Here is a 14,206-nt window from a genome sequence, read left to right as displayed (position 1 = left end):
ATGACAGCTTTCTTTTGTATACGTCAGATAGTAGCCCATGACCAAAACTGTTGGATCTTTCGTTTTCTTAAACAGACAGGGACATTACACTTACGAAAACTGAAAACCAAAAACAAAAATTGCCCTACTAGCTTAGGTCCTTGGCTAAGATTTAAACTAGAAATAATGGAATAGTGGAACCCAGATTCCAGAAAAGCTAATGAAGAAACAAAGAAGCGATCAAGAAACCTTTGCATTCCGACAAATTTTCCACATAAAGCAAGGGAAACACGTATCCTCCCCATGATACTAAAGTGAACATGGGCCACATTCTTTATGTGCATATATGATAGTAAAATTCAAAGATTGCGTTGCAGGAAGGGAGTCTTCCCCTTCTTCCTCCATCCGTCTGATTATGTTCATTTTAGCAAAGGTCCAAATTCAAATCTAGTAAAGATTCTTCCAGACCCCACTTTGTAATATTTGTGTCTCATTTTGCAGAAAAAACATATAAATTATTATATACTTTATCTCATTAAAGAAACAGAATTATTCACGAATCATTTTCTTCCAGAGTAAAGCAGCACCAGGATTATGGATTATCTGCTAGCTTCCGAGATATTATTGTTGTCAACTAGTTTGCACAAGGCGAAGAATTAATATATATGCTACAGAGCAAAAGGGCATCTCGCAATTCATAGTTAAACGCAGAAGAGGCCCCTTCTCAGCCGTTTTCTTTGTTGAATAATTCAATTTTTAATACGTGACTACGAAACTATTTCGTATCAAGAAACGAGGAAAAAGAAAAAACTTACGTTGACAAAGTCATTCAAGAAAAAATCGGGAATCATGGTGATCGCACGCTTGGACACAGCCAAACGAGTTAAAGTCCTTAACTGAGTAGCCGTCTCCGGTAGCATGAAGTCCTCGATGTTCTCCAAATTGGATCTCTTCAGCAAGGCCATGTTATCTGCTTTGCTCATGTTAACTCCAGAGCTCGCAATCACCACTTTCTCCACCTTGTCCGGCCACATTTTCGCCATATGGTACGCCACGAACCCTCCATAGCTCGTCCCCATGACGTGGTATTTCTCCACTTGGAGCTTCTCCATCAACTTCCCAACCGAAAGGGCCTGGAAAACCTCGGACCTTTCCTTGGACTTTGTCATGGAATTCCCAAAAAAGATCAGATCAGGGACGTAGACATGGAAGTGAGGGGTAAAGAACTGGACCTGTCGGCGCCATTGCCAGATAGCGCTCGGACCGAACCCGTGAAGCAAAACCAACGTGGGTTTTTGTTCCTGGGCTGTTTGATTGGGCTTTGGTGCCCACAAGTGGATGGTGGTCTCGTCGTCAATGTCAATGGATTGAGAAGTGAGGCCAGAGCTGGCAAAGCAGCGGCGGAGATAGACGCTGTATAAGGAGGCAAAGCTGAGAAAGGAGGGTGCCATGCCTGTCGCTTGCTATAGAGAAAGGGTTTTAGTTTTTCAAGCTAAGCCATGAAAGGGAGAGAAAGCAGGGAGGTGAGTTGGTATTGACTCTTTTGGGAACCTATTTATTTGGAAATCCACTGAGAACATTTTTCCTTATCCAGGGTTTGTGATTGTTTCCTTTATTTGAATACTAAAATCAATAGAAAAAGAAGGCAATGAAAACAAATCAAAAGCGCCTTGCTATATGAAATAATTCCATACAAGATCATTGCCAATTTCTTTGTAGTTTATCAACAAATCTAACTCCATTTGGAAAGAGTGGAAAACCTTGGAAGACATTTCGTGTTACAGAAATAAATAGAGGCCGTATGGGTTGGTTTGGTTGGTTCCTTTGTGCGGGAGGCGATGGTGACCCGCTCACCAAACTCTCTTGCCACCATTTAATTTTATAATCAGAAAGCATTGAGAGGCTCCGAGATGTGCCCATCGTATCTTTGCATGACCGTTCTTTGCACCAAGTAATATAGTGTAGATAGGTCGCAATATTGATTGCCTCGGACCAGAACATAACTTTCATTACTACAATATGTACGGATTTTGTCGTGGAAATTTTCCCTATCACTAAAACATGATCAATTATTTTTCACACCAACCTGCAGGGGGCATTCTGCGTCTGGGTTCGTCAGATTGATTAGCACTAGCCATAATCATGTTAGCAGGTCTGGCTTCCATCAAATTTATGGCGAGTGCATGCATCATCACCTTCTGCATATTAATCCTTTCTCTGTTTGCAAATATAGCTCCTTTTCCTTTGTGCTTTGGGCGGATTGGGAGTAACTAGGAGTGGAGTTATTTAATTTTTGTTAGGGAGTCAGAGATAGAAGAATAAAAATTAAAAATTTTAAAAATTAACATATTGAACTTAATCAATAATCAAAATATTGTTTATAAAAAATAAGTTTATATAATATATAAATAAAAAAAACTTATAATAGTAATTTAGGAAAGTTGTGGTTGATTATATTTTCTGAATTTAAATTTATCAGTTAAAAATTATGTACTAAAAAAATCTATTTTTTTAAGATTGAGTATTAGATATTTTGATTCATATTACTTTTGTTTATGAGTTAAAATATTTAGACTTAATAGCTCAAGTGTAAGAAAATCATTTAGACGATTTGTATATATATATTTTTAAAGAATTTGTTACATGTTTTCAACGTACTCGTACTTTAATTAAACTTGAAAAAATATTAATACATTCAACATCTAATATTCTTATTTTATTTTTATCTAAACTTATAATGCATAAAATATAAATAGTTAAATATGATATACAAGAGTAATAATTTCTTGTTATATAATTAAAATTATTTAAAGACTATATATTAAAAAAAATTTACTTTCAACTAAATATAAAACATAAAGCATATAAAAAAGATATATTCAATATAATTTCCACTAATATAACCAGGATTAATTAAAAAAAATGATACATTGATAAAATTTTAAGCAACAATACAATACTAAAACTTATATTTGAGAATTATATAATAATTTATTAATTTTAAAAAAATAAAATCATGAAAAATAAAATTCAAATAACATAAAAAAGACGAACATGACAAATAGAAGATAGAACTTACATATGATATTACAAAAAAATAAAAAAAAAACATGGTTGATGGTTCATAGAAATTTGAAAAAATAAATTTATAAAAACTTATAATATATAAGCAAATAATATAAAAAATATAAATAAAAAAATAAAATTGAAGAAAGCATGAGGGATTTTTTTATTCTTTATTTGTATTAATTATTAAATAAAAAATTATTAAAGGGGCCATTAAGAGAATATGTTAAAAATTTTATATACAATGAAAGAAATTTTAAAAATTTTGGTCCCCCAAAACTATATGAGCACCCCCCTGGGAGTAACTAAACCTACTAGTAATTAACTCTTATCGTTGAGGAGTGATCTCCTGCTAATATATAACTTGGTTCAATTTATTAAAAAATTTAAAGAAAGTTCACACAAATTTATTAATGATGTTTATCGACCTTAAATAAAAAAAAAAAAGAAAACTAGTTAATAATACATGAAGAAAAGAAAATAAAACTGAAAGTAGTGGCCAACATGACTATATTACACTTAACTGTTAGTTCATGGTACAATTTCACAAACTATAAATAATCACTTGTCCATGAACTTCACATACATGAATAAAGAAACTACTTAAAAGTAGTGGTCAACATGACCACAAAACAAAGCAAATTAACTGTTAGTAACTCTTCAAGCTTAACCTCAATGTTCAATACACCTCTCAAAGCTTAAGCCTGGTTAATTCACACACCATCCATACATAGCTATTTTTCAAAATAACACCTCATTACAGTTTTCTTTCTCCTCAACGACTATTGCCTTTTCTTCGTTTCATAAACCTCTATTTTGGAAAATCTTCTCGATGTGCCCCATTTGATTGCAATGTCGACATTTCACATTAGGACGGAACAAACAAAATTTCTCTATATGATTTTGTTTTTTGCAACAGTTGAAACTTAGCCTTAGTTTTCCATTGTTTTCCATCATTATTTCCTCTATCATTCTCTTGGGCTTGGTCCTTTGATTATTGCCCACTTTTTTATCTCTGACTCCTAACCATCAAGGCACCCTCCACATGTTCATCATTTCAAATAGCTCTTTTTTGTTCTTAAGCTTAGAGGGCGTTCATAAGCTCAATAATTGTTGGTTGAGTAATATCTTTAGAGTCCTCAAGTGAGGATACCATAGTCTTAAATTTTACAAGGAAACTGACCAAAGTCTTGCTCACGACAATTTGAGTTGATCAACCAGCTTTATAATCTTGTCAAAGTGTTCTTTAATACTCTCTTCATTCTTCATCCTCAACATCTCGAACTCTCTATAGAGATTCAAGGTTTGCATATGATGGGTCCCCTCGTTGTCATGAAACCCCTTTTTCAGGAGATCCTAAGCATTCTTAGGTGATTCACAAGTTATTATTTTTGTGAAAATAGCATCTAACACAGCCAAATGGATGATGAAGAGTCTTAAATCTTTTCGGCACTTTTTCGTTGTATTACTTCACCTACGCCACTATGGGGTTGGATCTTTATTTTGGTGGTTCACCTCCCACCTCCATAACCTCTTAAAAATCGAAGGCTCCAAGATATGTGCCTTCATTTTCACGAGCCAAATGTCATAATTTTGTCTTGTAAATACAGGTAGAGTAACAACATGAAAACTTGAAAAAGCCATGGTTATGGTGTTTTATTTTAAGAACTTGAGAATGAAAATTTTTTAAAAAATTATTGGTAATTTTTTGCTTTATCTATCTTTTAAAATCCTTTAAGGGGCTCTGATACTATGTTAGAAAATTTAAAGAAAACTCACACAAATTCATTAATGATACCTAAATAATACATGAAAAAATGAAAATAAAACTAAAAATAATGGCATGCATTACCATGTTACACTTAACTGTCAGTTCATGGTACAATTTCATAAACTGAAAATAACCACATGTCCATGAACTTCACTTACATGAATAAAGAAATTACCTAAGAGTAGTGGCCTACATAACCACAAAACAAAGCAAATTAATTGCAACAACTATCCAAGCTTGACCTCAATTTTCAACATTGTTTACACATAAACACACATACTAATTAAGATTAGTAGCAATGCCTTGAAAGAAGCTGCAACAGAGATTCAATTTTGTCTTGGAAGCTTTTTCTTCATATTTCTAATTAACCTCCAGAACAGAACTATCCCAATTCTTTACTATGATTATAGAAAAACATTGGCAGTAAAGTTTATTTGTCAATTTATCATTCCTCTACTCTTAATAGACTTTCAAGGAGAGATCACTTGTATCTTTTATTCTTTGACTATCTTGGTCTGCGTACATATATCATACCTGGAGAGTGTAGATAGTTGATTTTGATTAATATTTATTCTCTAAAAAATTATTTTACCGCGTAACATTGTATAGAGAATGATAAAAATAACTAATACAAGTAAAACACAACTTCACTTAAAACAATTAAAACAAGTGAAACTTTACTTCATGTAAAACAACTAGAACAAGTGAAGCTTTATTTCACACTAAACAATTAGATCAATTGAAATACTACTTCATGCAAAATAACCATTTCATACAAATAACAGTGAAAGTAACTCGAAATTTACGACAGGGTTTATGGGTTACTTTCATTTTGATATGTTTTGAAAAGTTTGACGTAATAGCTCAAATAGGGAGCTAGTCTTATTTTTAACTTTTTCTTAAAGTATAAGTGTTTTTCCTTTTTATCTTTTTCTCTTATACTTGTTCATGTACACTTTTTCTCTTTTAAGTTGTTCTCGTACAACTTTTCCTATATATACTTCTTTCATTTACTCTCTACTCAAGAACAAATATCATTTTGTTATTAACGGTTATAAAATGCATTACTTTAATAGTTATATAATGAATTTTCAACCATTTCTCAACATTAAAAGCTAAAGGATTGTCATTCAATATTAAAACCGTTATTCATTTCATGCATTAAAATCAATTCTTGAGTAACAACTGTTTCTTACACTACATATAAAGCTTTCACAATTCATTTGAGGAACTTTTTAAAACTATCTTATTTCACTTAGAACTTCCCTTTGTAGCCCTTTTATGCATTCTCTACCTATTCTCATCCGATTTTCTTTCACTTAATTTCAGAAAATACTCCAATCTCCCTCTCATCATCTTCGATATATCATTTTACTTGATTGCAACACTTCTCTTTTCCATTATAAGAACCCGCTTTACAAGGAGCAAGGAATACTTGCAAATATTCTAGCAAATCACCTTCTCGTGAATCTGCTCCAACATGTTGTGGACGACGTTGGAATCAATATTACAAGCTTACCTGATATGGCTGATAAGCCGCAAAACAGGCTATGTGAAGGCTGGGGTCTGCGTTACAATGTACTAGCTCTGTGTAATTTCTTTGATTTGCTGATACTGTTACTCTTGTAAACTCAGGCAGAAAATTTCTGCTTCTTTGGATGGTGAAAAAAAACCCTTTACAAATGAATGATACCATTTTATTGCAGAAATACATATAACGATGGAGGCAGGTAGAGCCTATTAAATTCTGCAGAAATGTGCCATTCAAAAGAAATTACACAAAAGAGATGAACAATACTGACAATGAATAAATACTCTTGAAATGTGAATTTATTTACATCACTTGTCAATTTGAGTAGTTAATCACTTTACTGAACTGTGAATGATTCAAACAGAACAGCAGTGCTCTAAACCTTAATTGTGAAACAATAAGACTACATGAAAATTTTCTGGCTTAATTAATTATGATGGCTTACATACATAGAACCTCAGCTCAAATATAATACCACAAGCAAACTGCAAGATTAGTGATGTGGAATTATGGATGGAAAAAATACATAATTTACAGAAATTAAAGACAACAGTGCTTAGCTGCTTATGCTGGTATAAGTGAACCTGATTATCATTTTGATTAAGTTAATCGGCCAAGCCAGGGTCTTAGGGAGACAAGAGATCAGATTAGAAAATTTTATCCACAAAAACAAGTGAGATATGGTAGGGGAAGTCAAAGATGTCATGTATGTAGCCATTATTTTTTGGTCGGTAGGCATGCCAGATTGTCATGCTAGACAATTAAGGAACAATGATAAGCCCGTGCAGAATTTATATGACAATATGTTTTTCCCTCCCCATGCAGGAGAATCAATTATTGAACACATCAAACTTACGCCAGCTTCCTTTTGGTTACCAAAGTTATCCAATTACATATAACCTGTTCTCTGAATCTTGCCATTCACTGTACTTAACCTTTCACTAGAAGAAAAAAAAAATTAAGGAAGAAGAATCTCACCAACCTTAGCTATAACCTGAAGAATTTCATCAAGCTGGAGCTGCCAGATGCATGAACAATTTCTGTATGGTCAAAATTCGATATCTTTGAGTTCATCCAATCATTGATGAATCCATCCAGAGTCTCTTTTCATACTGTTGCTGGGAGAAAGAGAAAAGACAGCTAGCTCTTTGTATCAAGTATCCCACAACACAGGAAGGACATGACTTGACACGTGAATTATCCACATGTGTTATGAGTTCAAATTACCTGAAAATGCACATTGGAAATTTCGTTTTAAGTAATCAGGAGGAATTTTGTTGGACGGCAAGGCATTATTTTTATCATCTTGAATTAAATTTGCACACATCCTTGATGACCTGCCAGGTTAGACTAGGCAATTTTGAAGGTTAATGATCTACTTGGTTTCATGATGTGTTGGTATGACCACGATTTTCTTTGAGGGTTTTGCTAAGCTTTTAATTTTTATTTTTCTTAAAATAGGAAGAAAAAAAAAGCTATTTAGTTGAGGTGGAAGGGCACACAGCTTAAACTAATCTGCCCTGTTTATTAAACTAAAACTAGACAAATGAGAGGTCAAAGCTTCAAGGAGAGAATTTTGTTGTTGGATACAGCCCATTCTTTTTTAATAAACAGCATGGATTGTCATGCTAGACGATAATTCCTGTTGCAAAGTCTGACATGGACATCTTTTCCTCCATACTGGGGTACTGTCAATGAACACAATCAAACTTTCCATCAGTTTTCCTTACAATTATCAAACTCAGGAAAGTAAACATAAGCTAGCTGTTATCTTAAAAACCTGTCATTCACTGAACCTCTAGGATGAAGAGAAGAAGAAGAAGAAGAAGGAAAGAATCTCAACAACCTTAGCTGACTACCTAACTCACCTCCTTCCTTTGACAAAATATAATGAAATCTCTATTAAGATTGCAATGAATAGCAACACAGGCAGCATCAAGTCTAGTCCGAAAACTAGCTAGATACATGCATAATTTGTATAGTCAAAAAATCCAGGTTTTTGTGTTCATCTAATCATTAATGGAACCCAAAAAAAAAAAGAAGAAAAGGTTTTTTCTAATGTTGCGGAGGGAACAGAAAGAAAAGGGAGGCATGATCTCTGCTCAAAGACTAGTAGCTCCTTTTATAATTCCCTAAACACACCAATGAGACACGTGGAGATTTGCCCATTTTTACTGGTTTGAAGTTCTAGTTTGTGTATGGAACTATAACTCTATTGAATAATTGATTGCAGTTGGTTCAGAAAATTTGAATATGACAAATTTTACAAGTATTAAGTACACATTTTTTGTTTTATTTCACATTTGGCATTTCCCTGTTTTTCAAGTATTAAGTACAAATTACCTCATCTAGGGAAGATGAGGTAATTTGTACTAAAGAAAATGCTCCACTAACTCCCACAGGAAAATAATTACCTAAAATTCAACCTCTATGTTGGTAACCACACCAAATTAGATATTAACAAGAAATAAAAAAGAACAGTTGGATATTTGGAAAAGAGATACCAAAAATATCATTTTCAGCTTCTGAAATCGAGTGATTTCATTTTCTTTGAGGAGCAGATAGTGTTCTAGAACTCTTGGTTACCTACTACAAACCCTGATTTTCCATTCAAGGAAAACGATGGGAGAAAAAGAAATGTTAATTATATAGGCCAGATTGGAACAAGGAGGCTCCTCTCCTTCACTTCTTTTTTCTTTGTAGTCATAGGAGGCTCCTGTCCTTCACCTAATGACTATGTGCCATATGGTTTTGGCATCTATCGAGCTTTTATGGCCATCGATGAAAAATATCCAATGAATATGATAAACCAAAAGATGTAATTATCAGCGTTTTTGTCTGGTTTTCAATTAAATCATGTGTTACTTGCTCAATTTTCTTATGATAAAAGCCGCCACCAACCATGGCCACTCTGGCAACCATGCTGTGTTCTCTCTAGGGTTTTTATAATATTAATGTCAACATAACTGACCCTAGCTATGCACCCTTCAAAAAGTTTGGCATGTTACTTCACTCTTCTTATGAAGTTGCCATTCCAATAGGAGAGCATTTTATAATACTATAATTTTCACCCAAAACTTGTGAGACTTTACTGACTACTACTATTTTTTGTTTGAATTTATGTGGAATTCAAAAGACCCATATGTTAGAAACAAGTGGCTTGTGTAGAACTTGAAAAATTAAAAAGAAAAAGCATAATTAAATGTCATGTGGAAATGAAATATTATTAATTGTGAAAATGTCTTTGATCATTTTTCTATGAAGACAAAGTAAGGTGGTTGTGGGTAGATTGATTTGTTCATCCTTTTCTTTTTGACCTTTTTGAACAAAATGAGTTGCATGATTTTATTTCATTAAACCTTTAATATGGCATGAACCATAGCTGGGCGGGGATTTAGAGGGCCAATTAACATTTGCTTTTTGTTGGATTCATGTAAAAACTTTTCCATTAATCTAAGACCTACTTAAGCAGGCCATCTAATATAATTAAGACTCTAACAAAGTGAGAAAAAGGCAAGTTATCATGGCAAACATGTTTTGCCAATTGTTTATTTCATCTTACCAACATGAAGTCATGTTTGACATAATTTTGATGCTCGTCACCTTACCCTTTCTATTATTTTATTTGTACTAAGTTTTTATGTTAATTAGTTAGCCGAACGAAAGGGTCAAATTGTTCTAGAATCATTTTTAGTAATTGTATGTTGTTGAGATAGCACATTATTGGAATTTGATGCCCGTCCGGTCCTAAACCCTAATCCAAAAAAGGCTTAGTTGCCCATGAAGCCCCTTAACCCACATAATTTTCAGGTGATTGTGACATATTTACTCTTTCCAAGTGGATTCTTAAGCATCAAATAAAAAATTTCAGTTAGTCAGTCACTTGGAGTTTGTCTAATTGCTTGCAGACAAAAATTTGCTTGCTTTTCACTTTAACTTTTTTTTGTTATATATATATTTAAACTTTCTATTGTTTAATTGTAGGCCAATTTTATTTTCTGACACCCAAAAAAAGTGAAAAATGTGCTTAAATTATATGAAATGACAGATGCCATGGTTGCCATGGAAAGCAATAGTGGGGAGAAAATTAAAGAAGGGAGCAATTATTAAATGGAGATTCATGCATGTTTCTAAATTGTGGAAAACATTTCTGATTAAGGGTTATAGCAAATTTTCTTTTTGCCCATTTTTTAATTGAAGATGAAAGTCAAGAGGTATTCTGGTGTGAAGACACATAACAAACAGGCTTTTATGAGGAATATATTAAATCTTTTTTTGCATATAAATTATAACCGTCAAATATTTCTTATTGATGAGCAAAGATATGAGGAGACAAAAATAATTGAAGACTTTCTATATATACGGATTTCAGAGGAGTAGGTAAGTGAATGAACTATAAAGGTCTTCTAAGCCTTCACAAAAGTGCTTAGACCCTGGAAAGATTTTCCATTTTTCCCTCATTTTCTGTCCTGTTCTTGGATACTTTTCCTGTATAGAGAGCACTGGAGCATTTTTCTGTATAGAAAAGGGATTGTTTGTTTGGTCTGGGAATCAGGAAGGTTTGATGTACAAGATGACTATGAAGAAGGTTACATGGAAATCTCTCATGTTAAGCTGTTACAAGAACAACAACAACTCCTCTGATTCTGGCGAAAAGATTTTGAAGCCATGTCAATTCCAGAGACTATCCCTCACGGATGTAAGCGATCCCAGCTCAGCACTCTCTGTTGATGATCTCTCAACCTCTCTCCTTGGCTCATATCTCCACGTCTTTACCTTCTCGGAGCTAAGAGTGATAACTCATAATTTCGCACGGTGTAATCTGCTGGGAGAAGGAGGGTTCGGACCAGTGTACAAGGGTTTTATTGATGACAAGCTTAGGCCTGGATTGAAGGCTCAGCCCGTGGCTGTCAAGGCACTGGACTTGGATGGCTTGCAAGGCCATAGGGAGTGGCTGGTTAGTTTCACAGATGAACTCTTGCATAAGATACATGGTAGCATAAATGTTAATCTCCACCTAACTGCAGTTAAATATATAAACCAAAAATTTTTCTTGCAGGCAGAGATAATCTTTCTGGGACAACTGAGGCATCCGCATCTTGTTAAGTTGATTGGATATTGTTATGAAAAAGAGAACAGACTCCTAGTGTACGAATACATGCCGAGAGGAAGCTTAGAAAATCAACTCTTTAGAAGTATGTAGCTTATTTCAGAAACTATTTACATTTTTCAATGCAATTTATTTAGAAATCTTGGATCTAGTCGTTAAAACTATGTGATACGTCACAGAGAGTGAGAAGTAAAATGATTAGACTTGCTAGTAACAGTGAAAAGTATTTGGACTTTTTCAACTATGTATGAGATCACATAGGCCAAAGCCAGCTTCGGGAAGTAGTGACTCTGATTAATGGTTGCTGATGTCAAATGAAAGAGAACTCTTTTAACTATCAATTGTTACTTGCAAAATTAATATCTGTTGAACTATTCGCTTCCGAATGTCAAATTAAGGGGATAAGCTGTTCTCGTTGCCAGTTGCGAAAGTTAAATTGTGCTTTTGGTCAATATACAGGGTATTCTGCTGCTTTACCGTGGTCAACCAGGATGAAAATTGCATTAGGAGCAGCAAAGGGCCTAGCCTTCCTGCATGAAGCAGATAAACCAGTGATATATCGAGACTTTAAATCTTCAAACATCTTATTAGACTCTGTAAGCCCTTTTGCTAAGCTCTTATGTTTCAAAATTCTATACACAGTAAACTAAGTCCTGATGGTGATGAAAGTAGGAGGAGAAGACTAGTTCTGAAATGGCTGTCTGATTGTTTTGAGTTCTCATTGCAGGATTACAATTGTAAACTATCAGATTTTGGGTTAGCAAAGGATGGTCCAGAAGGAGAAGAGACACATGTAACAACCCGAGTAATGGGCACACAAGGATATGCTGCTCCAGAATATATCATGACTGGTACGCTGAATCAATCTTGATGTATTTAACCCTCATGGAAAGCAATGAGGCTTGCAGCATACTCCAAAATCACTATCTCTGTTTTCAAGTGTAACTTCTAAAAAATGGTTATCAAATGCAACTTTTCCATTGGTTTGAAAGTCAAAACATGCACTAACCTAACCCCATTTTTATATGTTAATTTCAGGTCACCTGACAACAATGAGTGATGTCTACAGCTTTGGAGTGGTTCTCTTAGAGCTGCTAACAGGAAAACGATCAATGGACAATACCCGCCCCAGTCGAGAGCAGAGTCTTGTAGAATGGGCAAGGCCACTTTTAAGGGACCCTAATAAGCTTGACCGGCTTATAGACCTCAGACTCGAGGGACAATTTTCCAGCAAAGGGGCTCAAAGGGTAGCAGCATTGGCTTACAAAAGCTTGAGCCACCGCCCAAAGCAAAGGCCTACAATGGGCGATGTGGTCAAGATCCTGGAGTCTCTACAGGGGTTTGAGGATGAATTTGTTGGACCATTTGTGTATGTGGTGCCAAGTGAAACTGATGATAGTAAGGAATTTTTGGCAAAGAAGGAAAGTAAAACGAATGAACAAGAGAAGGATTGCAGTGGAGAAAATGGCCACAATCCACTTGGACGTAGGTGGAGAAATCGGATCAAATTGCCTCTTTCTTCTGTAGCAAATTCCGAATCTCCATGTAGCATGAGCGTATGAGAATTCCACGAGGACAGTACACTACAGGGTTGAATTTGTCTAATTAAGTTGTAAATATCGTCAGGACAGTTCTAAGTTCAAGGAATAGCGTGAGGGGAAACAAAAATACATTACAAAATCAGATCATCACAGCATAAAATAGTTACTATTAGAATTCAAAAGTGTTTGTTGAAGAGTTGAAAATAATGTTGGGAGAGCACTCGAAGAAGAATTGAAGTGCTCGTGAGTTGTTCTGTTTAGCTTAGTTGGTAATAGTGTTCACGAGTCATTGACGAAACAAAATATCTTTGACTCAATTTCGCCCTCATTCGGGCAAGGATATTATTCAGTATTTTGAATGAAAATGTTGATATTATTGCCAGAATTTGCAGCGGCTTTATTCAATATCTAACCCTTCTTTTCAGCTAAACATTTGAACTGCATGCATTTCCATCCTGTTTTGTCTTGGAGAAAGGAAAAGACATCCACCTAACATACAAACTTTCAATTAAATTGTTCCCAGCTTGAGAATAGACAAAAACCTACCGTGAATTTTAATAATAGATCAACTTTCAACAGGATCATAGTAAAGATATTTGCAATCGCTTGATTACATCAATGCTAGAACAGGGTATTGAAATTTTCAACAACCACTCGCTGGCCGGCCCCCTCTAAACTAATTATATACTTAACGTTCTTCCTAGCCTCATTCCATATTGGTTACCAATGTTTCTGATGGAAGTTGGAAATTTCGTCTGACTTATGGGAACTAATTATTTGTTTTATAGTAAGTTAGTCTGTCGTAATCTTTGCAAACCACATCATTATCTATAATGATAAATTAATAGGTTTAATTAACAATCAGATGAGTGCTTTCGAAATGGCTGCAACAGATCTAGAAGGGAGGTATGAACTAAAGGGATAAATTCCTGGAAGACATGATGATGCCTAACCTTATGGAAACAGATATGATCCGTGTACTTTTAGCTTACAAGATTGGGAAAAAATAAATATAAAATTCACAGGCAAGCAGAAACCCCATTATTGTTGATAATCTCTATCAGAAAACAATTGGGAATGTTTGCTAGAAACTAGAATCTTTTGTTGGAAATACATCAAAGAGCATCAGAAAAGCAGCATTGAGAATTCTTAAAATCCCAAATTCTAATCCTCCAACTCCAATATGTTTATAGGCTTGGAAAGGTGAT

At 34.4% G+C, this 14,206-nt stretch overlaps 2 protein-coding genes and 1 long non-coding RNA gene across 3 annotated transcripts in view; 1 reads left to right on the top strand and 2 right to left on the bottom strand.

The window, feature by feature from the left end:
- Positions 1-1,805, bottom strand: part of LOC110410853 (alpha/beta-Hydrolases superfamily protein) — a 2,770-nt gene extending 965 nt beyond the window's left edge. Inside the window, exon 1 of the mRNA XM_021420751.2 lies at positions 795-1,805. Within this exon, the coding sequence (XP_021276426.1) occupies positions 795-1,430 (636 nt within the window). The 5' untranslated portion in view covers positions 1,431-1,805. The remainder of the gene's footprint in view (positions 1-794) is intronic.
- A 5,303-nt stretch (positions 1,806-7,108) lies between these two features.
- LOC110410913 (uncharacterized) lies at positions 7,109-8,426 on the bottom strand. Its single transcript, XR_002444709.1, has 2 exons — positions 8,216-8,426; positions 7,109-8,035 (listed from the first exon to the last, which is right to left on the bottom strand). It is a non-coding gene; the product is annotated as an uncharacterized LOC110410913 (long non-coding RNA).
- Positions 8,427-10,606: 2,180 nt separating this feature from the next.
- Positions 10,607-13,383, top strand: ARSK1 (root-specific kinase 1). Its single transcript, XM_021419787.2, has 5 exons — positions 10,607-11,304; positions 11,407-11,542; positions 11,917-12,053; positions 12,185-12,308; positions 12,496-13,383. Exons 1-5 carry the CDS (start codon positions 10,912-10,914, stop codon positions 13,017-13,019), a joined length of 1,314 nt encoding a protein of 437 aa, XP_021275462.1. The 5' UTR covers positions 10,607-10,911; the 3' UTR covers positions 13,020-13,383.
- Positions 13,384-14,206: the final 823 nt, after the last annotated feature.

This window comes from Theobroma umbraticum, unplaced genomic scaffold, assembly GCF_002168275.2.
Source record: "Theobroma umbraticum cultivar Fairchild unplaced genomic scaffold, ASM216827v3 scaffold_56.0, whole genome shotgun sequence".
Taxonomy (NCBI): domain Eukaryota; kingdom Viridiplantae; phylum Streptophyta; class Magnoliopsida; order Malvales; family Malvaceae; genus Theobroma; species Theobroma umbraticum.
The sequence above is the reverse complement of the archived record's forward strand: the minus strand, read 5'-3'. Positions and strand labels throughout refer to the sequence as shown.